Here is a 21359-nt window from a genome sequence, read left to right on the forward strand (position 1 = left end):
TCTTTTAGGAAGATTGGACTAGGATTTCAGACCCCCGTGACGGATGAGCATCCCATTAATAGAGTCACCTCTACAAATCTGTTTCTCCCTTCGGAGGGGTGGCCACTGTTATGAAATCATCCTTATAAAGTCCTTTGCATACCTGGAACCTGTACTTGAGCTATTCTGGGATTTACAAGGAGAGGTACATGATGCATCCCGCTTCCACGGTCCAGCCTGAAGTGGTGGGTCGAGACCTGAACGAATGGAGCCAAGGTGCAAAGGGAGAGTGCCGTGCGAGATCTAACGCGGGACGCATCACATTCATCTGAGGGGCAAAGGGAAGGCTCCTTGGAGTAATTGACATCCAAGTTAGGCCTTGAAAAAGGAAGGAGCTTTTTCTTTTGATGGATAAATCGTACCAAGGCAGCAGATAAACATCAGCGCCAAAAAGCAGACACATTTCCTGGAGACCATGAGCCAAACAACAGAAAGGAGGGATCACGTGGAATGGTGGGATCGGGCCTGGGCCTGGGATATCATTGGCCAGGGGAGCTCCAAGCTGGGCACCTTCTCTGCAGAGTCTAGTCTTAGAAAGTCACCTAGAGCACAGAGACACCAGCAGGTACGAAAGGTGGAGCTTGAACCCAGGCCGGCTCTCCACCCACCATCCCTGCTGCTTTTGTAGTTTACTGTTTGTTACAGGAAAGCAAGTCTGCATGATTTAGCTGGAACAAGGTAGCGTCAAGGTCATCCACAGTAATTAACCTGGATGTTGTCCCCTGGTCCTCACTTTCAAAGTTGAAAGGAGTGTGTAAATTGTTCTTTTGGATATGCTTAAGAAAGCATTGTGCATCAGCCACCTCATACAATTCTTCCCATTATTCTTTGAATTTTTCGTATTTGGTATTCTTACGAGCACAGTAACATTCTACTCCATCAGTTTGCCACAGTTTATTCAGCCATTCCTCAATCAACAAGCATGTAATTTGTTTCCAGTTTTTTGCTATTTCCAACAAATAGGTTTGTTTTAATATTTCGGTACAGATAGATCTTTTTTTTTCCTGCCAATAACCTTCTTCTTATATAAACCTAGTAAAGAGTCAGCAAATAATAATAACAACAAATAAATAACTTTTCTTCTGATTCCATATTACATTCCAAACTGTTAGAATAACTGAAGATCCATGAATTAAGATGCTTGTTTCCCACAGTCCTATTGACATTGAATTTTTCCATTTTTTGCCACTGTTGTCAACATTGTGGGTATTATATTTGAATTTTTCTGATAATTAGTTTTGAAAGCTTTTTCAGATGATTGTTGATATTTTGTTTGTTCTTTTGAAAACTGCCTGTTACACACACACACACACACACACACACACACACACACACACACGCCTGCGCCACTTATCTATTTTGGACAATGGCTCTCACTCTAGTACTATCAGTTCCCTGCATGTCAGACGTATCAGAAATGCTTAATGAAAAGTTTCCCCACTACCCCAGTCCGTATCTATTCTTATTCTGGATGCTTTGCTCTGTTTTTGTGCAAAATCTCTCTATTTGTATGTAATCAAAATAACTTACTTTGCCCTTTAAACTCTCACTCTTACTGATAGGTAAGAACCTTTTTCCTTTTCACAGTTAGGAAAGAGAATCCTTAGATTGTCCATCCATTTGGAATTTATTGAAATTCTGGTATATGATTCTAGTCTAAACCTATTTTCTACCATACTGCTACCCAGTTTGCCCAATAGTTTTTGTTGAGTAATGAGTTCCTTCAGCTTGTTCATGAGCTTATTGAAACCTATGCTATTATATACATGTTTGCTTCACAGTCTTGCTTATCTAGAGCATTCTGTTGATCTACTTTTTCATTTTTAATCTAGTCTCAGATAGTTTTGATAATTATTGCTTTATAATTTGAGATCTGGAAAAAAAACAATTTCCCATTATTTTTTCAGGATTTTTTCCCCCACCATATGAATTTCGCTATTACTTTGTCTAATTTTATCTAGTATCCCAGGGATATTTTGATTGGTAGAATGTTAACTCTATATAGTAATTTGTTATTCTTCTATATTGGCTTGGCCCAGCTGAGGACATTCAACTATTTATGTTTTTAATCTCTGTAAAATTGCTTTGTTTTTGCATTGTAAGCCCAATTTCTTTCCTGATAGGTTCACTCCTAGATGTTTAATGTATTTATTGTCAGGGCAGCTAGGTGGCGCAGTGGATAGAGCACTGGCCCTGAAGTCAGGAGGACCTGAGGTCAAATCCGGCCTCAGACCAAACACTTGACACTTACTAGCTGAGTGACCTTGGGCAAGTCACTTAACCCCGATTGCCTCACTAAAAAAAAGATATATATATATACATATATACATATATATATATATGTTTATATATATGTATGTATTTATTGTCATTTTGAATGGTACTTCTCTATTTTCCTTTTTTTGTGTTAGTAATATATAGAAATGCAAATTATTTTTATGTTAATTCTATTCCCTGCTATTTTGCCACAGCTACTTACTTTCTCCTTGTCTTGAACATTCTTGTTTTTGGAGTAAATCTAAATTGGTTGTTGTGAATAATTTTTTTGATATATTACGCTAGTCACTTGTTGCCAGCATTTTATTTAAAAATGTTGCATCAATATTCCTTAGTGATATTAGTCTCTAATTCTGTTTCTCTGTTTTATCATTCCAGAGTCTGGCTATCAGTACCATATTTGTCACAGAAGAATTTGGTAGAATGCCTTTTTCTCTGTTTTTGAAAATAGTTTATGTCATATGGGGATTATTTCTTTAAGTGATCAAATTTACCTCTAAATCCATCTGGTCCTATAGAATTTCTCCCCAATTCATTTATTGCTTGCTTTGTTTTTCTTACTGAGATTGTATTGTTTAGATGATCAGTTTCTTGTTTTATTAGCTTTATATTTTGTGCTTTTGTAGATACTCTTTATTTCAATTAAATTTTCAGTCTTGTTGGCATATAATTAAGCTTAATAATTTCTGGTAATTTTTCTATTTTTCTCCATTTATCGTGATATCTCCCTTCTCATTTTGGACTTAATCTGGTTTTCCTCTCTCTTTTTAAAAATCAGATTAGCTAATGGTTTATTGGTCTTTTCAAAAACAACTGATTTATTTATTCAGTCTTTTAAATGCTATATATTTCTCCTTTACTTTTCAATTTTTCCCATATTTGCTTGTTTAAGGATCATTAATTTTTTGAGTTTCTAAATGTTTTTATTCTGCACAATCAGTTGGCTAATCTTTACTCTTTCTTTCTTGTTAATTTAAGCATTCATGCATATAATTTTCCCTGTAAGGAGTGCTTTAGGTGTATCTCATAGATTTTGCTAGATTGCATGATTATTATCATTCTCTTTTACATAATTTAAATTGTTTCTGTAATTTGATCTTTGATTTATTCTTTTTTTAGGATATTGTTTTTAGTTTGTATCATTCTTTTTTGTTCATTCTTTTTACTGTAATGAATTATAAGTGATATTTTTAATCTTTCTGCCTTTTCATATTTATTCATGATCTCTTTATGCTTTAGAGCATGATCAGTTTTTGTAAAGTCCCTTGTGTGGCCCAGAACTGGATACTCTCTGTAAGATTTCCATCCCGTTCTCTGCATAACTTATCTAGCAAATCCAGTTTTTCCAACATTTTATTCATCTTTCATTTCCTTCTTTTTATTTCTCTGATACATTTGTTGAGTTCTGAAAAAGAAACGTTAAAGTCTCCTATTACCAGTGACTTACCATCTGGGTGTTTTCCCATTTCGGCCTTTCCTTTCCTTTCAAACTTAGTTACTTTGCTATGTGATGGATCTATATTTAGCTTTTGTTTTGTGCTTTAGCTGGCATACAGAACTTTCAATAAGGAAGCTCCTTTCTTCAGTGCAGATTGGCATCGACTTTATAACCGATAATCTTAGAGTTGCCTTGGTCATACAGCTGGCATTTGTCAAAGATGCCGGGTCTTCCTGACCCTGAAGACAGTTCTATCTCTACTTTTGTTGCTGTTTAGTTGATTAGTCATGTCTGACTCTTCGTGACCCCATTTGGGATTTTCTTGGCAAAGATACTGGAGTGGTTTGCCATTTCCTCTCCAGCTCATTTTACATATGGGGAAACTGAGACAAACAGGACTAAATGACTTGCCCAGGGTCACCCAGCCATTGAGTGTCTGAGGCTGTATTTGAACTTGGGTCCTCCTGACTCTAGGCCCAGCACTTTGTCTACTATGCCACCTAATTGCCCTTCTATCTTCACTACACCATAAGTATTTAATATTAAAGTACTATCAATAACATTGATGCCATTTCATTGTCTTTGGTGTCTTTAAACGTTATGTAGTTTTCCTTTTTGTCTCTTTTGATAGTATCTTTTGACTTCTCCATCTAACCAAAATTAAGATTGCTATTCCTAACGTTGGAGATTCAGCTAAAGTGACTTATAAGGCTTAATGCCTTAAGTACTTGCTGTATTTCATTGTGTGGCTGCTTTAAGTGTGTTTCCTGCTGGGAGCATACTGTTGGATTCTAATCTCTATCTTCTTTCATTTCTCATATTGAGATGGTTTCACCACATCCAATTTTGCTTCTCTGTGTCTTATTGTAGTTTTGTTTTCTCCTTCCAAAGATGTCACACTTTCTTTTCTTTTTTTCATATTTCTTCTATCCCATCATATTTTTTTTTCATTTTATTGGGACTTTTTGTTGTCATTTACTCATTTTTAGTGTATTTATTTGGTGTGTTTGTTGCTATTTTGAAATGATAAAGGCAGGGGCAGCTAGATTGCGCAGTGGATGAAGCACCAGCCCTAGATTCCGGAAGACCTGAGTTCAAATCTGGCCTCAGATACGTAACACTTACTGGCTGTATGACCCTGGGCAAGTCACTTCACCCCATTGCCTCTCAAAGGAAAAAAAAAGTGAAATGATAAAGGCACAAGGGAGTTAGTCATGACAACTCACTCATTCAGCCAACTTAACAATGTAGAAGGAAGAAACTCAAGAGATAAAGATGGGGGAGGTCATAGGAGTGGGGAAGGGAGTATGGAGTGGGCAAAGGCATCAGGGAGTCAGAGGAGAAGCAGAAAATTCTGTTGGCTAAAATATAAATCATGTGAAAGAGAGTAAGTGTTATGAGATAAGGCAGAAAGGTTAGCTGGAAGCAGATGTGAAGCTCTTTGGTTTTAGAGTAGAGGAGTGTCATCCAGGTAGGATAGCCATCCAGGCAGCAGTGTGAAGATGGCTTGGAGTGGCGATTATCTCAGGCTGTGACAGTAGTCCAGTTGAGAAAGGATGAGGTCTTTAAAAGTAGCTATAGTGGAAATTGAGGGGAAGGGAAGACGAGAGAGGGCAAAGATAGAATTGATGGGTTGTGGTGGCTTGGTTGGTTAGGCGAAGGATACAGGACAGGGAAAAGTCAAAGATAATATAAGGTTTGAGCCTGGGTGATTAATGTGCTTGCACTGAAGGAAAAAGGGAATTTAAGAGTTGGAAGAATTTTTTTGATCTTGAGGAGGGAGAGATGAGTTGTTTTGGACATGTTGAGTTTGAGACGCCAGTGAAACATCCAAGTAAACATGGCTGTTAGGGATTTGGAAATACTGAATTATAACCTTGGGGAGAAGCTGGAGATGGAGATAAAAAAAACTGGGGAGCCATCTAGGTAGTGGTGATAAGTTAAACTACCGAAGCAGGTGAGAGTGCCAAGAAAGACAGTATGAATGCTAAGAGATGAAGACTAATAAGAAAATATGGGGGAGCATCTGTGTTTAAGGGGTGGGAGGTGGTGGAGGAGGCAGTGAAGATAATCTGGGAGCTGGAAGGGGCCTCAGAGGCGGTCTCTTCCAACCCCATCATTTTACAGATGAGGAAACTGAAACCCAAAGGTCACACAGGTACTCAGTGTCAGGTGGAATTTGAACCCAGGTTCAGTGACTCCAGAGCTAATGTTCTTTCCTCCTAAGAGTTGTCAGAGAAAACCATAAAGAAAACCGCAGAAGTATAGTGTCATGAAAGCCAGCGGAAAAGAGAGTATCAAGGAGAGAGGGTAGTCAGCGGTGTCAAAACTTCCAGAAAATTCAAGGAGCTTGAAAACAAGAAAAACCAAAAGGCCACTAGATTGAGGAATATGGAGGCCACTGGTAACTCTGGACAGAAGAGCTTCTGCATAAGGGTAGGAATCGAAGCCAGTGAGTTAAAGACAGAGTAGGTCATGAAGAAGAGGCATCAGGCTTTGCTTTCTCTTTCCACAAGTTTGTCTGTAAAAGAGGAGGAAGAGAGAAGGCTGTAGCTTGAGAAATACCAGGATCGAGGCAAGGTTGGGTTTTATTTGAAGGATGGAAATATCTGAGTGTGTTTGCAGCTTGTGGAGAGATAGAGAAGAGGCAAGAAGGAAAGGAGTCTGGTGATGTGGGCATGTGTGTGGATGTCCACACCTGGGCTCAAGGCCTTGCTGATCTAAGTCAGCTTCCCAGGTCCCAGCCCCTCTTTGAAGCCCAAGAGAAGGAATTTTGCCTTTGGCCCAAAACTTTCCCATTGGTCCCTGGGCTTTCTAGGCTCTTGGGTTCAAGGTTTTTTTATACATGATCCCAAAATGTCCTTGCTTCCTCCCTCTACTGCCCCTTCAACTGATAGAGTTTCTATTCTGCAATCTCAGGGTCACTCTTTTTTAAAATTACATTTTACTGATGTCTTTTTTTCTTTTTATAACCTAAATTTTCCCGTCTTTCTTCCCAGAGAACTCTCTTATAAATTTTTTTTTCAAGAAAGAAAAAAAGAAGAGGGGGGAAAAATCCAGTCTCACTCTTATCTAATCTAGAACCTTCCTGATGCCCTGGATTGGGGAAGGGAGGACATTGTAGGCATTATATTTATATTTCTTCCTAATCGCAAGATTGTTTTAACTCCATCTCTTCCACCAAAGGAGAAATGTGGAAATGCAAAGTGGGTAAAGATAGGGTTGCCATCCTTTCCAAAATGGAATGCAGAAGCCCTGAGACACCGTCTCTTGGCCAACCCAAGTGACAATTGAGAGAACATCTAGGGTAGTGGCTCTGGAACAAGAGGGAAGAGCCAGAGGTGGTCACAAGAGAAAGGCGGCAGAACCGTGAGAAAGCTGGGGCTTTGTGCGGTCATAGATGATCAGGGCTGCTGCAGAGAGCTGCAGAACACCCTTCTTGGGCTGTTATCGTGTCCCTCTGCGTGTTTCCCTGGATTTCCTGGTAGTAAACCCTTTACAGGACCTAGGAGGATGGCATGCCATTTTCAGGGAGCCTGTATTTCCTTTTCCACATTCAAGGGGCGAGGATCACCTAAGAACCAGGAGGGGACGCCAGCAAACCCCATTAGAGGTCACCCTCCAGAACAAGAAAAGACCTCCTAGCTGGGGGTGGGGGGCACCACCAAGGCCAGCCTGTCACATCACATGCCCCAAGTGTAATCCCTGGCCCATACTCAGTAAATGTATTTTTTTTAATTTGGTTTATCATAGCTTTCAGAGCTGTAGCCTTAGTTTTCTCTGTGTACTCATTCTTCCCTCTCAATTCCTTCTTCTTGCAGAATTTACTCAGATGAGTTGAGCCGCTTCACACGTATAACCATTTTTGACCTGCTTCGCATGTATAACCATTTTTCCCATCATGCCATTCTTCATTCTACCAGTACTTGGGGTGGGGGGATCTGCTGCCAATACAGTTGCCTGTTCTGGGCACCAATCTGGTTACTTTTATCAGCTAGATGGATGAATGATGCTGCTTTTCAGTCTCTGGATCCTTTTCATTATCTCACAGATGACCCTCACGTTATTTAGACAACCTAGAGGATGAATATCATGAAAACATGCTTCATATGGCTGTGGTCTTGTTTATTCCACATTTTTAAATAAGATGCACAATGCACATTTCCTTCCAGAAGAAGAAGAATTACAGTAAACCAGTTTGACTTGGGTAGCTGAAATGCCACAATCTATCCAAATTAGACAGATGATAGATTGAAACCCAAACATCTCATCGGTGTCTTAATGGACAGTTTCCTTTCCCCAACTGTCTAGTTAGAGAAATTGTCAGCATTGTTAGACTGTCTTGATGGAGATCTTGTCAACTGGCAAAGACCCACTGTGGATAAATTAAGAAGCGTGTTGTCTCTTGTCTGGTAACATGTTGTTCACAAAATCTAGTACAGTTTGCAAAAGGGAATGGCTTTCCATGGCCATAAGAATACACATTTTAAGATACATTACATAGGAAAGCAGAATAATCTGTAGAGTTTTCCATGATACAAAATGAAAAGCTTGTGGTATAGTGAAGGAAAATGTGAGCCAACTTTAAAATGGCAAATATAATTTTCGGTTTTATTAATGCTTCTTCCTTAAATTGGCACCATAATCACAGAAAGCACGTACCATTCAGATTGCTTTCAACTTTGTCCATAGCCTGAGGTTTTAAAGGAAAAAACCTTCAGCTGTATGTTGTGTGTGTTTTAAGACACATCTAAGAACTTATATTTGTCATGTTTTTGTAGCTGAGCATTTTACTATAAAGTTACTTTTCTCTCTAAAGCAAAATCATTTTTTAAAAATAGTAGTTCTTTTTTCAGAAGAATATCAGGCTAAGCATCGATTACCCTGAAAAGAACATCCTTGAAATATTTGTAAAAATTGGCCAACGGTTCTGCCTTCATGTTTTTGTTTTTTAAATATCCTGAAGTTCTGGAATATGTGTGTGATCCTCATTTGGATTTACTCAGTGAGGATTTATTGAGCACTTGTTATGTGTCTAGGACTATTCTAGATGGTGTGAGGTATACAAAAGCAAACTCCCTCTGGCCTGTAGAACAGCCCAGTTCTACATTCTGACTGGGGAAGGGGCTTTAGCTACAAGTTATGAACATTCCTTCTACTCCACATGTACACATGTACCATGTTTCCCTTTACTTCCCATTCTGCCCTGTATCTCTGCCTTCCTATTTTCTACCTACATTTCACTTTTAAAGTACTCCATGTAAAACCTGACAGGGAGGTGATTAGACTGGGTTCAGTTCACATATACATTGGACAGTTGAGTGGTACATAAGCACTCATACTTGTCTACATCTTACCTCGGTTGTGTTTTTCCCCCCTCCTGTTTCTTAGGTTCTAGAGCCATGGACAGGTTATCTCAGCCCTTCTCCCCAGAGCTGGGTCACTAAGACCAATGTCCCGAGTCACTGAGCTTGATCTCAACCATCTTTGGGACCTCCTTAGTAAACCCTAATATAGCAAAGCAATCCCAGATACTTTAGAGATACAGGAGTCCAGGGGCTTTAGGCCAAGATTCCCCAAAAGCAGCTTAAAAAAAAAATCACATTCTATGGCTCACACAATCTTAGCATTGTAAGGAAACTTGAAGGTTATTGAATCCAACCTTTATGTGAAGAGGAAGCCCTTCTACAACATCCTTGACGTGTGGCCTCTAGCCTCTTCCTCAAGACCTGGATTCCCTCCCAACTTAGCCAGCGAATCGTTCCCCCTGTCCTCCCCACCCTCTTGTTTTCACTCTCACTCTTTCCACTGGCTCCTTTCCTGCCACCTACAAACATGTCCATATGTCCTCTGTCTTTAAAAAAACCTCTCACTTTATCCTACCATGCCTGCTAGCCATCATCCTCCATCTCTCCTCTTTGTAGCTGACCCCTTGGATGGAGTTGCTTACATGGATGGTCTCCACTTCTTCTCTGCACGCTCATTTCTAAGCTCTTTGTGGTATGGCTTCTGACTTCATCATTCAACCAAAAGTGCTCTCTCCAAAGTGACCAATGATTTCTTAATCAGCAAATTGACTTTTTCTCAATCTTTATCCTTCTAGACTTTTCTGTGTCATTTGATACTGTTCATCACTTTCTTCTCTTTCTCCTGGACACTGTCTCCTCTCTAGGCTTTCATAACAATGCTTTTTTCCTGGTTCTCCTCCTATCTCTCTGACCAGTCCTTCTCAGTCTCTTTTTCTGGTTCTTCATCCATGTCTTGCCCACTGACCAGAGGTGTCCTCCCAGGTTCTGTCCTCAGCCATCTTCTCCTTTCTTTTTAGACTATTTGATTTGGTTATCTCCTTGTCTCTCATGAGTTTAGTTGTCATTTCTTTGCAAATGATTCTCAAACCCAAATACCCAGCCTAAGTCTCTCTCCTTAACTACAATCATATATTACCAACTGCTTCTTAAATAGCTACAATGGAATGTCTCATAGGTATCCCAAACTCAAACAGAATTCATTATCTTTCTCCAAAAAGCCTTCCCTCTTCTAAACATCCTTACCTACCATCTATACTACCACCATCTTCCCAGTTACCCAAACTTGAAACCTCGGTATCATCCTGGCCTCCTCACTCTGACTCACTCCACGTCTAGTCTGTTACCACATCTTGTCATTTCTACCTTTATAACATCTCTCATGTATTCCCCCTTTACTCCACTTAGACAGCCACAACCCAAGTTCAGACCGTCATCACCTCTTGCCTGAATGATTGCAACAACTTTCTGTCAGATCTCCCTGCTTTCCTACTCCAATCTGTTGACCACTCAGTTGCCAAAGCGATTTTTCTAAAGCACAGATCTGATCATACCACCTTCCTGATCTGTGAGCTCCACTGTTACCTTCAAGGTCAGATATATCAAGTCCTCCCTTTGGCATTCAAAGCCCTTCAGGGCCTGAACTTTGCCTTCTTTCCAGGCTTCTATCATCTTTACTCCGGGGATCTTTACGCACCTGGGATCTAACTCCACTGGCCCATTTGCAGGTCCTTGAACATAGCACTCCATCTCCCACCACCAAATTGCAGCTTGACCACTTGCCTCTTCTATGACCTTGAGCAAATCCCTTGACTGCTCTCTGCCTGTTTCTTCCTCCATCCAGTGAAGGAGTGGACCTTGATCACAATGGTTTCTTCCAGCTCTAAATGATCCTGGGACTTGTTATGTAAAGCTGGGCGCAGCTGGGCTCAGCTGGGCTCACCTCCCAGGATGCTTATGTCAATGGCCTCTGACACAGATTCAGAGCCAGGGCTGGACTTGGGTATTTTTCCATCTCCATTCTTAAGCTCCTAACTTTCTCTCCTTCTTGATAGCACTTAAATTATTCTTTCTACCCTCTTCCACTCAGGGGCCCAGATCATTGCAAAGTTCAAACTAAGTTCATGGGCTCTAGTCAGAACATTTGACTCTTTTAGGAAATAAAGTATTCAGAATGTCTGGCTTTTTAGGCAAGGTATATTTATGCAAAACCTCTTTCCATATTAATCTTTCAGATATTAGTTGGCTTGCATACAGGTGGTTTGTCTAAGCAAATGTGTGTGTCTAAGAAGCTGGGACCAAAATGAGTATTTTTCATTGTTTTCTTTTGAAAACGCTTGACAACTCACCTAGAAAACAAATTGGTAAATGGGCTTGAATACAAGAAACCTGAGCAATCACTGGTGTCTGGAAGGATGGTAGTTATGTAATGCGTAGTTGTTGACGTTCCTTTAGAGCACAAGATGAAGAAAATTGCTTGATAGTTTGTTAGAAATTTATGATAGGCTAAGCGATGGCCTTTGCAACTCACACACAGGTTATGCTAAAATTTCCATTTCCCTTGGTTTTACCCAGATAACTAAGGGTAGCCCTGAAGTACATGTTTCTGTGCGTTTAATGGCGTTTCAGACTTCCCTGTTGCATTTCAGGAGGGCCATGGCAGTAGCTCAGTGCATCTATCCTCATACAGATGTTTACATTTCTTGTAATCTGGCAGCGATGTACATATTCTCTTTTCCCTATCCCCCACCACAGTCCACAGAGCTAGTGCTGTGGACGGAAACCTTGAACTATAACCATGGGAGGAAAATCAGATAAATACTGAAGGTTTAAAAAAATCAGTAAGGATCCCTAAGGCAGCTTTCTATTCTCATATTTAATGCAGTTCTTTGTGAGTTGTTTTCAGAACACCTCCACCAAAGCCTCTCAAAATCCAGTTAGAGAATGGGGAGGGGGGGACAAAGTATGCCCCCTTTTAATCAGTTACAATAAGGAACAAATGACAAAAATACTTGTTATATAGGCTCCTTTTAAAAGTTAAAGTGACAAAAGGTAAATGTATTTACTCCCCTTTCCTCTGTCAGAGCTTCATTGTTTTAAACCTAAGGCAAATGACTCATACTGTGATATTGCTGATGGGTGGGAGTTGATGCCTTGTCATTAGAAACAATGATGCACAGTATTTTGCTAACCTTCCTTGCCTTATTTATTTTTCAAGATGCAAGCCTGCTCCATGGCTGACTTGACAAATATGTTGGCAGTTTTGGGGTTGGTTTTTTTTTTTTTTTTTTGAGTGGGGAGTGGGTGGTTAAGTGCTTTTGATGGGCAAGCTAAATTTTTCAGAATTGTAATGGGAAGTAAGGGATGGCTTTGACTGATTTCAGCTATTCATTGATCTGGGAACAGACCTCTCTGGTGATGTTTGTTCTTTTGGAGCTAGATTTTTTTAAAATGTCAGTTTCATTCCTGGTGAGAGTTTCCTGAGAAGAGTAACAGTCTGGAATATGCTTCTTTTGGGCGAGTTATCCAAGGTAGTGACTGAGAGGCAGTCCTGGGTCTTGCACTCTGAGCGGACTTTGGCCTCCTCTAGCCTCAAGAACTTCCTGAGGCTGCCCCTTCAGTGATCCCTAGATACCCCCATTTTGCCCACTCCACACCCTTCCTCTACCTATTTTGATCTCTGTTTCTTTGTTGAACACTTTGCTTAAAAACACCAACCCCAAAACAGGAAAACTACATTTTGAAAAATTCCCATATTCTCAATCTTTTCCATCCTGATGTCCTGCCCCTTACCCCTGCCTTTGATTACCAGGAAGAAATTTTTCTACCCTCTCTGGCAAGTACTCTCAAATGACTAGGAGCAGTTAGGTGGTGCAATGGATAGAGTGCCGGACCTGGCGTCAGGAAGACTCTTCTCCCTGAACTCAAATGTGACCTCATGCATTTACTAGCTGTGTGACCCTGGACAAGTCACTTAACCCTGTTTGCCTCAGTTCCTCATCTGTAAAATGAGCTGGAGAAGGAAATGGCAAACCACTCCAGTATCTTTCTCAAGAAAACCTCAAATGAGGTCATGAAAAGTTGGGCACAACTGAAACCACTTGAACAACTCAAATGACTGACTATTCATGGACTCTGTGCTTTGTATTGAAGTAAAAGATGATAGGGAGTCCCTTCTTTTGTTCCCATAATAAATGTCTTTGAATTGGAAGCAAACACACCTTAAATAATATTCACTTGATAGAGTAGGGAATGTTCAACCAAGACCCTACTGGATTTCACTTAAAGGGTCTAACTATTATGTGCAGTGTCATGGAAAAAGTATTAGATTAAGAATCAAGAGCTTCTGAGTGTTCCAGTCTTGCCATGCCCCAGACTCACATATGTGGCCTTGTCCAGTCCTTTTATCTGTATGAGTCCCAGTTTCTTCATCTCTAAGATGAAAACATGAAGCTAGGTGATTTTTTAAGGTTCCTTCCAGGTCTTTGGATGTGATTTATCAGTCACAGGTGAAAATACTCCAGTTTTTTGTTTGTTTACTTTAAATAATGGAAGTAGACTTTGCTACCATTATAATCTTTCAGTTCAGCATTTAAACAGTCCTTAGTACCTTCTATGAGTAAGGTAATGTACTAGGTCCTGAGGGTCTAAACATGATAAACAGCATGGGCCCTCCATGAAGAGCTTGCAGTCTCATTTTCAGCCGGAATGAATTAGGCAGGCTGCTGTAGCTCAGCTTCCTTCTAGATCTTTGCATTACTGGATCATTGGGCTGAGAGAGCAAAGATAAGACTTGGTTGGTTTTTTAATTTGACCCCCATTATTGGAGTTGAAGCTGCATGCCTTGGAGGCTATCGTAGGCTTACTCATAGGGTCCTTAGAAGCCATCTGGTCCAAACTCATCTTTTTCTAAACTGACACTGAAGCCCAGCAAGGTTAAGTGATTTGCCCAAGATCACACAGATGGTAAGAGCAGAGCAGGGATTAGAACCCAGATCTCTGATTTCCAGCTGCATCCCCACGGTTGAGTTTTGGGAGAATGTATCTTCTCATTTTCTGAGTTATGTTTGATGTTTAATATGTTTAATGTTTTAAATTATTGTAAGGTAGAATCGTTATATTATTGAAAGGTAGAATTTCAGTGGATAAGAATGTGCATTATAGAGATCTTATATTCACAAATTTGGTTTCCTGGTAGTTAGACAGCATTTTATATGGCACAAGAAGCTATTTAATGCCTTTCTATATATATGTGGGGTGTGTCTGAATTACAGCTGCTTTTGCAGCCATAACTTTGAATTACCTGAATTTTTGCAATAATAATAATGTTGTTTTAATGTAAGTTTGTGTCTTTCCATTCCTTTTTTTTTTAAAATAAAGATAAAAAATGGGAATGGAAAATGTTGCTTAGAAGAAAGCAAAGAACTGCCTTGATTTGACTTAACTGAACATTTCAATGTAATGCTTTATGGTTTGGTGTGATGACACCATCCTCTATGCCTGCCTTTGACTGTTGTGGGCGGCAGGAAGCCCAGCATAGACAGTGGTTTGGGTGGAGGCTGGATTGAGTTTGTGCGGTGACTGGAAGGGCAACATTTCCAGTTTAAATGAACTAGGTTGACATGGAGACTTAGTAGGCAACTTCCTGGCTTTGGTGCTTATGGCCTAGTCTTGATTTTCTTTGTTTCAAGTGTTTGGGGATATGGCTTTTTTAAAGCAAGGAAAAGTACCATGTTATTCTTTCGTCCCCTTTATCTGGTGTCTCCAAGTCATGGTCATTCTTTCCTTGAAAAGTCTCTCATATCTCTCTTATTTTTGTACATGTCTCATATCTGCTGTATCAATTCTCAGTGCTACTGCTCCCATCTAGGCCTTCATCAACTCCTGGCTGGAGATCAGCCAGAAGCAAGTGTGCTGATAGCTCTCTCTTGCTCCTGTCTACTCCCTAGTGCCAGATTTTGAACCCTATTCCTTAATCAGTTGTCTCTTATCTTACAACGGGGTTATTTTGCTCTTCAAAAGCCTCCAATAGCTGCACTTTATAGGATAAAGGTCAAACTCCTCATCATGGCAGTCCACGCATTTCACCTTATTTATCCAAACCTCTCTCACATTCTCTAACATAAGCCCTTTATTACAATTAGGCTTATCTCCTTACACTTAGTTATCCTGAATACACGTAATATTCATTCCCTCTTTCAAGCTTTTGCTCATACTGTTCTTCCTACCAGAAATTCACCTTCCTCCCCTTCAACTATTTTTTTTAACATTTTTAGCATTCTTTTCTTTTTAAATTTTGAGTTCCAAGTTCTCTTCTTCCCTTCCACACCCACTGAAAAGGCAAGCAATATAATATCAATTATACATGTGAAATTATGTAAAATGTATTTCCATATTAGTCATATTTCCAAAAAGCCAAGATAAGTAAAATGAGAAAATTATACTTCCATTTGCACTCAGAGTTCATCAGTTCTTTCTTTGGAGGTGGATAGCATTTTTTCATCATGAGTCCTTTGGAATGTCTTCAATCATTGTATTGATCAGAATAGCCAAGTCTGTTATGGTTGATCATCATTACAACATTGTTATTACTGTGTACAATGATCTCCCAGTTCTTCTCACTTCACTTTGCATCAGTTCATACAGTTCTTGCCATATTTTTTTGAAACTACCTACTTTGTCTTTTCTCATAGCACAGCAGTACTCTGTCACAAATGTATGCCACAACTTGTTCAGCCATTCCCCAATTGATGAGCATCCCCTCAATTTCCAATTCTTTGACATCACAAAAAGAGCTGTTATAAATATGTTTATACATGTGGGTCCTTTTGCCTTATCTTTGATCTCTTTAGGATACTGGCCTCTTAGTGGGTCAAAGGGTATGCACAGGTTTATAGCCCTTTGGGGCATAGTTCCAAATTGTTCTCTAGAGTGGTTGGACCAGTTCACTACTCCAACAGCATTTCATTAGTGTACCTATTTTTCCCTCATCTCCTCCAGCATATTATTTCTGATAGTTGTGAAGTGGTACCTCAAAATTGTTACTAGTTTGCCTTTCTGTGATCAGTAGTGATTTAGAACATTTTTTCATTTGACTATACATAGCTTTGACTTCTTCTTCTGAAAACTGCCAGTTTATATCCTTTAAGCATTTATCAATTAGGGAATGCCTCTTATTTTTAGAAGTTTGATTCAGTTCTACACTCAATATATATTTGAGAAATGAGGCCTTTATCAAAGAAACTTGCTGTAATTTTTTTTATATTGCTTTATTGCCTATAATCTTTTAGCATGATGTAGTTTCCCTAACCATAGCCTTATAGAGCAAAAATGTTATGGAAACTCTCTCTAGCAAATACACAGTAGCTTTCACAATATCTATTTTGGCACAATGGATAGAGCACCAGGCCTGGAATCAGGAAGACCTGATCACTTAATCCTGTTTGCCTCAGTTTCCTTGTCCATAAAATGATCTGGAGAAGGAAATGGCAAACTACTCCAGTGTCTTTGCCAACAAAACTCCAAAAAGAGGTCATGAAGAGTTGGACACAACTGAGAATAACTAAGCAACAACAAAATTTTTGGACTTCAAGTGATTATTGTGAAATTTGAGCACAATTTAGTATTTTTTCCATAGCCTTGTAACATCCAGAAATGGGAAAGTTGAAATCTCTTTTGTTATAGACCTCAGTAACAAATGGTACATACTATACTTATACCGTATAAGTTACCAAAAAAAAAAATTTTTTTTGGAAATGCCTCTTGTGAAATGATGTTTTCAGTAATAACACATTATATGTAGTATTTAAATAACATGAAAAAACAGCAATGTTGTTTGTATTCCTCTGTTTACTGCATATATGAAGGGAGTTGCTTCCTGTACATAACATAGGTGTGTTGTCAGAAGGCCACATTCAATGCTTCCTGGACTTTTCCACAGTCACACCACCCCAACACTGGTCCTCTTCACCCTTCCTGCACATGCTACCTTAACCTTTTAGCCTAGAGGTGTCACGCTCATATAGAAATGGGGGCCGCTAAACCATACATAAGCATTCCTGTGAGCTACATATTGACTTAGAAAACAACACGTGGTTTATATTTTTTTATTATTATACATCAACACATTACAATCAGCTAGTAACTACATTTTTTCCCACTTAATAGTATTTTATTTTTTTCCAACTCCATGTGAAGATGATTTTCTTCTTCTTCTTCTTTTTTTTTTTAAGAGGCAATGGGGATTAAGTGACTTGCCCAGGGTCACACAGCTAGCTAGTAAGTGTCTGAGGTCAAGTTTCAACTCAGGTCCTCCTGACTCCAGGGCCGGTGCTTTATCCACTGTGCCACCTCGCTGTCCCTGTAAAGATAATTTTCAAAATTCACTTTCATAAAATTTTGTGTTCTGATTTTTTTTCTCCCTCCCTTCCTTAACCCTTCCCCCCCTCCCCAAGATGGCAAGCAATCTGATATAGGCTATATATGTACAATCATATTAAACTTATTTCCACAGTAGTCATGTTGTAAAAGAAGAATCAGAACAAAAGGTAAAAACCTTGAGAAAGAAAAAAAAAGTATACTTCGATCTGCATTCAGACTCCATAGTTATTTCTCTGGCTGTGGATAGCATTTTCCATCATGAGACTTTTGGAATTGCATTGCTGGGGAGAGCTAAGTCTATCAAAGCTGGTCATTGCACAATGTGGCTGTTACTGTGTACAGTGTTCTCCTGGTTCTGCTCACTTCACTCAGCCTCAGTTCATATAAGTCTTTAGGAACTACATTTTCATCTGATTTGGGCTGCACTCAGTAGTGTTGGGGACCACATACAGACTGTGGGTCAAGTGTTTGAAACCTCTGCTCGAGCCATCTGCCGTCCCCTTCTTCCCCCAAATCCGTCTTGGTTGTATCTTCCAGGAATTATCTTTCTCAGCCCTGCTTTCATCCAGTTACTCCCCAAACTACAGTTTCTCCCATTTGTCCTTTAGATCTCACCCCCACTCCCTGCTCCCAATCAAGCTGGCCCTGTCCACCACCAGCAATGATAAAATGTGACATGGAAACCCACCCATCTACTGAAAGTCCGAATTCTTTCCACACTGTCACCACACAAAGGTTAACTGGGGGCACATGATGTTGTATTGCTCCTTTTTGATAATTTGAAGTTTTTAAAGCAATTCTTAGTAAGGTTTGTTCTTTCTTAGTGAGTTTTTACCTTAACCTAGATTGCTGCCATCAAGCGACGAGTGGGTTCATCTATCACTAGTGCAAGAATAAACATTAGACTTCTTCAGCCATTTATGCTTGACACTCAAGGACATTTTAAACTAAAATCTCACCTGTGGATGTTTACAAAATAAGTATATCTGGCATAACAGTTCATTGGAGATAGAGCTGACCTGACTGAGGACTGGAAGCTAGGCCCCAGGACTGTGGTGATCTCTGCTTTGGCCATTGGGCTGAACCTGGGACTCACTATCTGGCCTCCTTGTGCTCCTCTTCCTTCATACTAGGCTCCCTCCCCCACCCCACACACACACTCAACGGTAGAGTAACCCCTTGGGCAGAGTTGACCTGGCTAAAGGTTAGAGGTGAGCACCTCAAACACCGCTCACCTCTGGAGTCAGTCCCCCGGACTCCTAGACTGTGAGGCATGGCTAGTGATTTGCCATTTGCCTTCCTGCTCCTATTCCATTATCTCCACCTGTATCAGCCCTCACAGGGGCCTGCCTAACTAACCATGCTGATAGTGGAAAATGAGCCTGTGAGCTTTCTAAGGAGAGCCTGGGCTGTTTATCACCTTTGTATTTCCAGTAATTCGTACAAATTCACATGATAATCACATGAAGACAGTGTTGTATGGTGGAAAGGATACTGGCTATGGAGTCAGTTCCTGGGCCTGAGCCCAGGCTCTTCCAGGTGTTGGCTGTGTGACCTCAAATAAGTCACTTAATCTTTCTGAATCTGTTTCCTTTTCTGTAAAATGAGGAAGTTGAGGTAAGCTGTAGCTGCACTGTTTACATTCCTTTGATCCTCATCAAGTAGCTTTTACCCTTAAGCTTCTCCTTTGGTCCCTCTTCACCCTAAAGAAAATCAAACAGATAAAGGAACCCACCACAGTACCCAAGAAGTTGGCAGAAGAAAGGCCTGGGAGTGGCCCACAGTTCCTTTTGTTTCCCCCACTGGTTTCAAAGTGCTGCTTTTCATTTGTGTAAACTAAGCATTTGCTCATTTTTATTCCCAGTTCCTTCCAGTTAAGAACACTATATTCAGTACTTTAATGGATTTGTGATCTCACCCGACGTGAGTACTCCTTCCACTGGCTAAAGGCCACAATTTTCTCATCCTATGCAATAAATGCTTTCAAAGGATCTATCCAAGGTGCTGAAAGCCTTTTTCTAGGTCTTTGAACAGTCCCTGGGTTCCAGGGCAGCACTTCACTCAAACTGTCCATTTGTTATTCTTTGCCAGCCCACTAACTTTGCCAATCAGATATCTCCTGGGTGAAATCCTTTATGTAAAGTAATTGTGCACCTTTGGAAAGAAGGGGCACCCTACTTCTGCCAACCTTGTATCTTTGCATTGTCCTTTAGGTCATCTGATTCTTTGGTGATTATTATCCTAGTGGTAGCAGTTATTTTAGTTTTAACAAAATTTCATTGGGACAAAACAGTTTGGATTACCTCTTGAGTTCAGTGCCACATGAAAGCATTTCACTAGCACTGTCAACATTGTTCTTTAGATTTCTTTAAGTTCAGTGAGAACACTGAGGAGGTAAGAAGTCATGGCTTTTGAAGTATTGTTGCTTTTGTACCTGTGTTCAACAAATTTAGACTTAGGTTACTTTTTCCAGTAATTTATTTTTAAAAAAACTAGGCTCAAAAATAATGTTTTCAGAAGAAAAGGTTTAAAAATGATGTTAGTACTTAATTTAAAATTGGAAACATGATTTGCTGCATGGTCCATTATTTTTTCCATTACATTTAATAATGCATTTGAGCACCTATTAGTAAAAGTGGAGGACAGCCAGACTAACATAATGGAACATAATGAGTCTAAAGGAGCTATTAGAACCCAGTTAGTTAATACAAATACAGTGCCTGTTTTCAAAATAAGAATAATACTAAAAGAAATACATTTTTCCTCTTGCTTTTGCTGCTGGTTTCATATATTATTGCCTTATAAATGAACAGGTCCTCCACATACTCATAACCCTCAAAATGTGTTTTGTGTTAGCAGAAATGGCCAAATTTAATTTTCCATCATGTGATTCAGAGGGGATTCATGTTTCTTCTATTACTTGCTAATTGCTTTTAAAAATTAGCATGTCATTGACTTCGTGTTCATCCTTATGGAATATATTCTGGGAAAAGATAGGTGGCATTTAGAAAGTAGTGTCTTCTCAGGATAAAATTGGCTCAGATGTTGGTTGGACTAGTGAAAATTTCATTAGTTTGATCAACATTAGTGTGGGCTGACTGATTTTGCAAGGCTGGTGTATCATCGTGAAAAAAATGTTTGCAATAGACTATACTTCTTTTTTTTCCTTTTCAGGAAGTAACTACTTGTTTGCCTGATTATTACAAGTGGACTCAGTACTTGTTTGTTAAATTGTACGAAGCTGGACTGGCCTACCAAAAGGAGGTGAGTTTAAATTACTTGTACAATTGTTACATCTTAGGCTTCATTTGGAGCATACTCTTGCACTCTGAATATGTTTTATCTTTATAGAAAGCACCATTATTAAATGGAAAAACATTTGTTCAGATAGCAGCCATGAGGAGAACAAGACTACATGCCAGGTCCTTTCCAGCTCTTATATTCTCTTAGGCTTGAAATAAGCCTAAAAGAGATTTACTATACACTATCACTCTTTTCTAATCTCTATCCCTATCACTCGCTCCTATCTTAGTGGGAGTTGCTTTAATCATATAATCAAGGTTCTTTCTTGTTACTACCTACCTAAGATAGCTACACTGAGAAAACTGAAACTTTGGCTGGACAAAAGGAGATAGGTAATGTAAGAGAGAGATCAAACCTTATGAGGTGGGGAGGTGAGAAATGTGGACAGTGTGAGAGCATTGTAAATTGCAGAGGGCTAAGTGAACCCAAGAAGGCTTCTCAAGGGAGGTGGTTCAGGAGCTGAGCCTTGAAGAATGAGTAGAATTCAACCAGACAGAAAGAAGAGGGAAGGAATTTGGCAGCTATAGGGGCATTTCTGAGACCATTTATTGTGTGTGAATCTTGTTCTCTCTCCTCCACCCTCAAAAATAACCAAACATGAATTTTTCCAGTGTGAA

At 39.6% G+C, this 21359-nt stretch overlaps 1 protein-coding gene across 3 annotated transcripts in view; it reads left to right on the forward strand.

Moving 5' to 3' along the window:
- LARS2 (leucyl-tRNA synthetase 2, mitochondrial) overlaps positions 1–21359 on the forward strand; it is a 166141-nt gene that overhangs the window by 46736 nt on the left and 98046 nt on the right. For all 3 annotated transcript variants that reach the window (XM_027872489.1, XM_027872488.1, XM_027872490.1), the window contains one exon: positions 20614–20703. In XM_027872489.1, the coding sequence (XP_027728290.1) occupies positions 20614–20703 (90 nt within the window). The remainder of the gene's footprint in view (positions 1–20613; positions 20704–21359) is intronic.

This window comes from Vombatus ursinus, unplaced genomic scaffold (genome assembly GCF_900497805.2).
Source record: "Vombatus ursinus unplaced genomic scaffold, bare-nosed wombat genome assembly UNPS02014799.1, whole genome shotgun sequence".
NCBI classification, from domain to species: Eukaryota; Metazoa; Chordata; class Mammalia; order Diprotodontia; family Vombatidae; genus Vombatus; species Vombatus ursinus.